At 40.3% G+C, this 8,409-nt stretch overlaps 1 protein-coding gene across 1 annotated transcript; it reads right to left on the reverse strand.

The window, feature by feature from the left end:
- Positions 1–10: 10 nt before the first annotated feature.
- On the reverse strand, positions 11–6,593 carry tmem72 (transmembrane protein 72). The gene is made up of 5 exons (XM_067610008.1): positions 6,235–6,593; positions 3,847–3,913; positions 2,979–3,050; positions 2,510–2,649; positions 11–2,359 (listed from the first exon to the last, which is right to left on the reverse strand). Exons 1-5 carry the CDS (start codon positions 6,308–6,310, stop codon positions 1,926–1,928), a joined length of 789 nt encoding a protein of 262 aa, XP_067466109.1. The 5' UTR covers positions 6,311–6,593; the 3' UTR covers positions 11–1,925.
- Between the last annotated feature and the right edge of the window lie 1,816 nt (positions 6,594–8,409).

Below are 8,409 nucleotides of genomic sequence, written 5' to 3' on the forward strand. Positions count from 1 at the left end.
AGTTTTACACTTTTCTTTTTCTACCTTTTTATTTGCAGTGATAACAAAGTCAGATCACCTTAACACAGCCGCAACCCAAACATCTATCCTGTTTTTTTTTTCAAACTGAGCAATAAAAGAAGACGTCACTGTGACCTGTTAAGATTTATTTCCCCCATCCTGTTTTTGAACCTGGTTCTGCCATCTAGGAAACTATTGCAGGGTGGAAACACAAACTGTAGGAAGTCTCTTGCTCTCTCTCTCTCTCTCCCTCTCCCTCTCTCTCTCTCTGTGTGTCTGAAGGGGAGTTATGATTTAACCTATACAGAGGAAGTTAGTTGTTCCAGCAGCTGAATAACTTCCCTCTAAGAGAACAGCTCACTCTAAAGGATACGGGCATGACAAAGAACATCCTCAAGTTGGTGGAACATTTAAGGAAGCGGACTGGAAATACTGACGTTCATTTCCCTTCTACTGTTTATGACTGGTTTGCTCAGCTGCTAATTGACCAGATATCATTGTGAGGAAGACAATACAGCCCTGAATATAGGCCGATGAGCGGCCTCAGCAAACTCTGGACAAAGACTCCCTGTTCTCTCCATAAAACACCAGACTGTCTCATCCCTCCTGACTTGATTCACATGTTATGGCTTTGCCACATTGTGCAAAAAAAAAAAAAAAAAATCATGTTTAAAAGGTTGAAAGAGTGTGTGACACCATATAGCTGCTGGGGAAGAATAACCCAGCTGTTTAACCTGCAGGCTGTTTGTGCATGCGTGTTGTCTGCTGTCTGATCCCAGATCCCAGTGAGGAGCTTTCTGATGAATGAGGTTCCCTGCTTTTATTGATTCTCTCCATAGCTTTGATGCTGTGGAGAGATTGCCTCTTAGGGCTACATACAGTTATATACCTACAGTTCAGTGAACAAAGGACTGGGGAATACAATGTGTGTACAGAGTGTATATCCAGTATCTGTGTGTGTTTGACAGAACAAAACAGTATTGATTTATGGCCTGAACAAAAGAAGAATGTCTGTATGGGGAGTTGTATCCTCTGTAGCGTGGTAAAAACAAAAGAAAAACCAATGAAATGTAACATTAATACAGGCTTTTCATACTGTAAATGGGCATTTTTTGTATCACAAATATGCCATTTTCAAGGTGATTGATAGAGCGTAGAGGGTCTGATTCACTCAGCCTGTTAATATCATCAATGCACAGTGTATGACATTCTATTAATGCATGAATAATATCTGTAATTTGGCACATTAGATATGTTTTGCTGAAATGCGGGCCTATGGTGGCGCTGTGGTGGGTAATCTGATGTTCCCTCTCATCACCATAATAACATGAGCACTCCTCCCAAAGCTCCGTCACCATGGTCACCGCGCCTTACATGACAAACACACAATGAGGAGACTTGAACGTGACTAACACACGCATCTGCACAAGCTCCGGCAGCTGCTTTTCTCATTCACATTTGCACCTATTTCCTCTGATGTTGAATGAACGAAACAGTTGATCTAATTTATTGCCTTATGAATAATGTATGCTGCGCTAACTGGATTGGATTGCTCTGCATTAATGTCTTCTTTTCAATCAATGCTGGCTTTGCAAAAACAGACTATCAGGCTAAAAGCCACCCATGTTCATGTGTATGTAGGTACAAATGGTTTAATTTGTTTGAATGTATACATTTGAAGCAAACAAAATTGATTTAGCACATAAAATGTTCATTTTGCGCAAATAGATTGATCTTTTTGAAGTAAAAAATAAACACCTTAGTAATAAAAAAAATCTAATAATCTTCATATTTTGGTTCTGTAATCACATACACTCAATACCAGACCGGATATTTTATAAAAGCACTCAGTCAGTATGAACACATTACTCAAGCTTTCATTGTGTGTTATCAGTAAGGAGCTCAGTCTGAGTGCAGGGAGACAGTCAGTCTGTAATCATAGGTGCAGTGTCTGAGGTGGTGTCTGGCTCGGGCTCATAGTGCCCCTCCATCTCCTCCATCTCTCTCTCCACAGGCTCCTCCCTGCCTCTTAAGCATATTGGCCTCCTCTCTTTCCGCCTCCTCCTCTCCCTGTCAATTTCTTTAGCTGCTGTTGTCTGCTCCAGCTCCAGCATGGCCTGGTCGCTCTCTCCTCTCTCACCCAGGCCGAGGCTGTGGTCTCTGGTTGCGAGAGCCAGTCGCGCCCCTCTCCTTCCTGTTACTATGTGGAAGAGTGAGAAAGTGTCGTCCGGGCGCTCTGTCACACACACTGTGGTCAGGCCTTGGTCGTTGTAGCTCTCCTGTGGCCTCTTGGGAGACTTGGTCTTTGTTTTCTTGCTCAATATGAAGTTGAAAAAGGCAGTCACTAGCAGCATTGTCCCTGCAATCACAAATGTTGACATGTCACTGTAAGAAAAGCACTTTAAGTCAATATGTTTGACGTAAAAAAAGGCCAATTATGACACCAGCAGTGCAGTAAACAGTGTTGTAATTATTAGTGTAAGTGTGGTAGCCGCTGGCATCATGTTACCTGGGATAATGGCGTGCCACACCAACACAGGATGCAAGAAACAGACCACTGACATTATAGAGTAATAGAGGAACTTATGGAAGCCTCCGATGCGCGCCATCTTCCCCCACAACACAAACAGTTGCCAGTCTGGAGGACAGCTACAGAGAGACGAGAGAGGAGGAGGGCTGAATCTGTAAAACAGGCTTTCTCTCATACAGACAGTCAGCCACTATACCAACATCTCAATATTAGGACTGAAAATTTATAATTTTTGTGACTTTTGACAAGAAAGACAGCTAGTTATATGAATGCTGATATGACAAATATCATGGAAGACTAAGAAAAATAAAGATAAAATTTATATTTAGGTGTTTGGATCTGCTTTACACTGACAAGGTTCACCCCTGAACACCATTCAGTGGATGATGAGTGAGTTTCTTCTTGCTTTGTGCTATAGTACCCGTGCAGATAAGTGTTGTTTACTCACGGCAGACACATGACCAGGAGTGTATCCAGGAAGTAGGCCAACTCAAACATCATGATGCCAACAGATGACACTCTGGTGGGAAAAAATATGTTTGGCACCAGATGAAACTGATACAGTGTCTGTGATAAAAATCAGTTCTTAAACTATGTAAACTAGATCCAAATATGGACGACTTTTCTTGTTTCTGTGTATTTTATCTAGGGCTGATAGCGAAGATTGTTTGACGAAGGAGCAAAATGTGGGTTGCAAGGAAAGGCTTCAAGTATCCTGTGACAAACAATAAAAAGAAGAGATATCACTTACATGAGGTACAAAGGAGTTGTGGTTTTTCTTCTCTATATTGTGTTTAAATAGTCTGATAACCATCTTCACTTGTGAACCAGAAAAATGCCTTGAGGTTAACTATCATAAGTACGCTCCCCTCTCTCAGAGGAGTTAACGCTCTGTTGTGTGTTTCTGTAAACGTATGCGTGTGTGTGTTCAGAGTGCATATGTATTTGTGTGTACAGACTGAGTAAACAGCTGCTGAATTTCTGCTCTCCTCTGGGAGAAGCTTTCCTGTGGCTCTGTGGGAGTTTGGCTGTGAGCCACAGAGATAATAAGAAGTGGCAGAGAGGTCGCTTTTCTGCTCCTTCTCTATGCACCTCTGACTCCCTCCCAGCATCTCCTCGCAAGTATATTTGTGTATGAGTGATTATGAAGGCAGGTATTGTATTGTAATTGTTTTCCAAGAGCCCTTGGGCCACACATTCTTTGCCATATTAAAATCCAGGCGGTCTGGCACTAGTTAGTCTGAAGTAGTCAGGATTGCTTTGTGAGGTTTGATATAGTATATTACAGAAGTAGAATAAAAAACCTAAGCACTTACAGTAGGTAGATGCCGAGGCTGTTGAATTCTCCCAGTTGTAGGGTTTCCACTCCTACAGCACATAACACTAAAAAGGAAGCAAAATATAGATTTTTTTTTCTTTTTTTCCATCCTGTGACTTACTGGTGAGCAAATTCTGTCCACCAGATGTCAGACTTTGTTCATGATTTTTCTTCTTTAGCGACGGGCAAGCGTGCAGTGGAGGATAAAGCATCTTAAACTGAGATGATCAAATATGACAACATGCATAAACATGCTTTCTGTCTTGCTTTCACTTTTACTGTTTTACTGTTTATTTTTTCCCCACTTGTGTCTTGATTGTTTTCATTCGTAGTCTTTAATTTCATTCTTACAGCAGCAAATTGATTTTAGTCCTTGATGCAAACCATTTTTCTCTCCTCATGGGACAATAAAGATGACCTGAAGTCACGCTGAATTCATAGTGTACATCTGTACTGAACTGATGATATAAGTAACATAAAGATACTTAAAGAGCACTTTATATCAGTAATTGTTGTAATTGTTTCCGTCATGGTCACAAAATTGTGGTAATAGCTTGCTCATGCTTGTAATTACCATGTCACTGCCAGCAGGCTATAGGTCATTTTATCTGAGTGGACATTTAACACATCACAGATCTTCTGCCAGTGAACCATGACATCTTAAACAGTCTCAACATTTCGCCCACAAGGACCTTTCTCAAGATTACTTGAGAAAGATTTTTAATCACTTTTTTCTTTGGAATTGGATATTCAGGCAAATTGATTCTCTGCACCACAGCAGAGACTAAACAAGTGGTGTGCGTGTTGCCTTCTAATCTTAAACAGTCTCACCACTTGTGAAATGGTAGATCACAGCTTTTTCTGACAATCCTTCCGCTTATCTGATATCTTCATCTCATGAGAAATACATGATACAGAAAAGTATTTCTTCTATTCTTGTATCTATAATTACTCTGGATGAAAGCAAACTTTGGAGATCATAAAAAGTGATGCTGGGCCAAAGCTTGAAGTTGCTGATTTATTCCTCTTTGTGTGTGCCCTTAACCTCTGACGTAATAGTACAGGAAAAGGCCAATAGATAATTTCTCTCAAAGGATCTATAAAATACTTTAAGTAAATTGAGATACACTTCTGCTATCGTGACAATCATTTTGTTTAGATGTGAAGATTCCCAAAACGGTCAAACACATTTGATGGAATAAAAACCGAACACTGCTGTATTGATGAGGGAGACGAATAAGAATTCTTCCTTCGAGGTATGGAAGAGGTAAGCATGGTTAAGTGGTGATCACCTCCAAACACATGGAAGCAGTTTCTATGAGCTACTTACCAGAAACCCTGAGATAGAATCTACACCAGAGGGAAATCATGGGAATGCAGCTAAGTGCTCTCTGGTAGTTTATAGAGTGTGAGAGGAATTAACGCTGCATATAGACCAGCCGGTTATTAACATATATTATCTCCCTACATGTATGTCTGTCTGTAGAACACACACAGAGGCAGACAGACACAGGCAGGGAGTTAAATACTCCATAAACGTACAAGCGCACACACGCGTATAGAAACAATGCATAGAAAGCTCATGAAGGTGAGAATGTATAACGACTTGTGATACACGTGTGCCCAGTAACCCAGCTGGATACAGAGACTTGGTTTTGGTGTGATGTGAGGCACATGGCTCTCAGTAAATGTTCAGTGTCTGCAGCTGTTTGAATTTATGTGGAGGGAGGTCCCATATTTTTTGAAGGAGGCAGCAAGCAGAGAGCTATTTCCCCTGTGATGATTTAATGTGGCTAAGAGAGCTGCATGCAATCTGTCCCTGTTTGCCTGAGCAACAATAGAGGAGTAGGGACAATAATAGTAAAGCTGCGTATGACCAAGCACAGTTTTATATGCTCTATATATATCAGCTAAGAGATGGTTTGGTGTTCTTGGAGGTCAAGAATACACTTGGCCAACATCACGCTTTAGCCTTCTAACATTTAGAGTTTATGAAAAACAGTTGGGTAACGCTGTCCCCATGAGAGCTTAAGGTTGTTCAAACTTCCTGAAAAGATGACTTTTGAGATGCTTTTTTTGTTTCAGCACAGATAGAGAGTCAGATATCATCTTTAAACAATAGATTGCAACATTATGTAAAATAAAACTACTATTACCACTACTGCTACTACTACTACTCCTATTTTATGTTGCATTTCAAGTCCTTATTTATATTTTTACAACAGTATGTAAGCTCTGACTGACCAACTTATCACAGAGTTTGTTGTGCATCTACTAGAGTATCCAAAGAGCCAAATCAGGCCTATACTGGAACAATCAGTGATACACATGACTGTAAATTTAATCCTATTATATTTTCCTGTTTGATTTCATATTCATATCTTACCTGTTGCCGTAGAAACACCAAGGATCCTGCAGATGCACTCGACCAAAATCCACCACATGCTCTCTGAGTTCCCCATGACCGTAAATACTTTTTTGGGGGGGGGGGGGAAATGTAACCTTCTCACTTCTCTAATGCTCTCTGAGATAGTTGGTGATGAAGCAGTAACTAAAGTAGCATTCTAGACACATAGTTGACTGTTAACTTGGTGAATAGATGTGGGTAAAGAAAAGCCAAAGTCCAGTAATCCATGAGTGCCATGATGTTGGAAGCTCTTAGACTGTTTGTGTTCACCTCAGAAAGGTTTGTGACTCAATGCCTCTGTTGCTAATCAGCCTCACACATACACACACAAACGTGCACACATACACACACACACACACACACACACACACACACACACACACACACACACAATAATAATACCACCTTCAGCTGGTTTTGCATTCCACCCTGTGTGTCAAGGTGAAACTGTTCAACTCAGGGTCATTTGTGCACTGTATCACTAATGTCATTAGATCTGGTTAAAAATTATCTGTGAAGAATTAATATAAAACTAACACACACACACACACACACACACACGTACACATGTACACACATATTCAGAATTAACAGTCATTTGCATGCCCCCTTGAACTGCAGAGACCAGTGTCCTTTCAAAGAATTTCTTGCCCCGTCTGTACAATTTCGTCTTGTTTTCCTCCTTGGTGTGATTTCACAGTCTTGGGAGGATTCAGGTGCTTCAGTGTAATCAAATAAATCAGAAACATTTTTTATTTTGTCAAGGCCACAGTCATACATGGAGCTTGTACTTTGGCATCTGTTGGTTGGAACACTGTTTCAGGAGAGGAAGCTTTGGCATAATAGGCTGCAGCCTGCGTCAGGGAGCAAACACCAATGTTTTACTGCTTGGAAATATTATAAACAAGTTCCACTTAGTGTGCAGTTTGCTTTGATGCAACCTTGACTCTCTGTATGTTGTGACTAGTGTAATAATGCCACAAGAACCAGCAGAGACCCTTTGACACACTTAAACAGGCAAAACTACAAGCCTGCATAATCGGTTGACGCAGGTTTGGCTGAGGTGTAAGCTTGTTCAGGCACAGCAGAGGCCTTTTTGGAACGAGCAGTAAGAGTCACAGAGCTCTCACACACACACATACACACACACCCTGACTCCTGTTAGGGGCCAAAGTAAGCTACGTAAATCTCCTTAAAGTCTCTAACAAAGACACTTTGTGTTTTTGTACCAGTTCCGCTTGTTTCCAGCTTAGCATCCAGTATATTTGTGGCGTTTATGGTATAGAGTGTACGTGAGTGTGTTTGAGCTGTTCTGCAGCAAAGACTACTGATACTAGAAGTGCAGCAACAAATGTAACAATATAATTTGTGCTCCTTTTCTAGGGATGGCAATGTCTGTACGCCACCTTAGTCCAGACTGTCCAACAACTATCGGATAGATTGGCATGAAATTCATTATAGACATTTCTTGTCCCTAGATAAGTGGGCCTACTGACTTTCATAATTCCATGAATTTTCCTCCAACGCCACCACCAGGTCAAATTTTGCACTTATCCAGTGAAATATCTCAAAATGCACTTAATGGATTAGCACCAACATTTGTACTGACTTTGATGGTCCCCTGATCTTTCCTCCAATGCCAGCATAAAGTTGACATTTTTTGTTGTTTTGATAAAACCTCTTGACAACAATTGACAATTTAGGATGAATTGTAATAACTTTGGTGATCCCTCAGCCTTTTATGTAGTATCATCATTGGGTCAAAATTAATTTGTCCAACGTTAGTTTTGACGAAATACCAACATAAGACAATCCCATTAGCCTTAGCTTTGCTTTGTGTTCAGTTAGTTTTGCTAGTGTGGCTATAGACTCTTACTCTTATTAAGAGGTACTTACTTTATAAGTTGTAACCACTGGTTTTATTTATAAAACAATGAATTCATGCCTAATATATCAGTAATAGTTATTTTTAAGAACATCTTTTGTATTTCCAGCTTAGAAAATCTATCCCCCTCTTGCACAACTTGTTTTGTTGTTTTATCTAGCTCTCTCATTCATCAGTAATAATAATAAGCTTATTAGTTTTTTGATTGTGTAATGGACTGCATATGCAGTGCTTTTTTAAGTACTTTATAACATGTCTCTTATTGGCTC

Source organism: Thunnus thynnus, chromosome 14, assembly GCF_963924715.1.
Source record: "Thunnus thynnus chromosome 14, fThuThy2.1, whole genome shotgun sequence".
In the NCBI taxonomy this organism is placed as follows: Eukaryota; Metazoa; Chordata; class Actinopteri; order Scombriformes; family Scombridae; genus Thunnus; species Thunnus thynnus.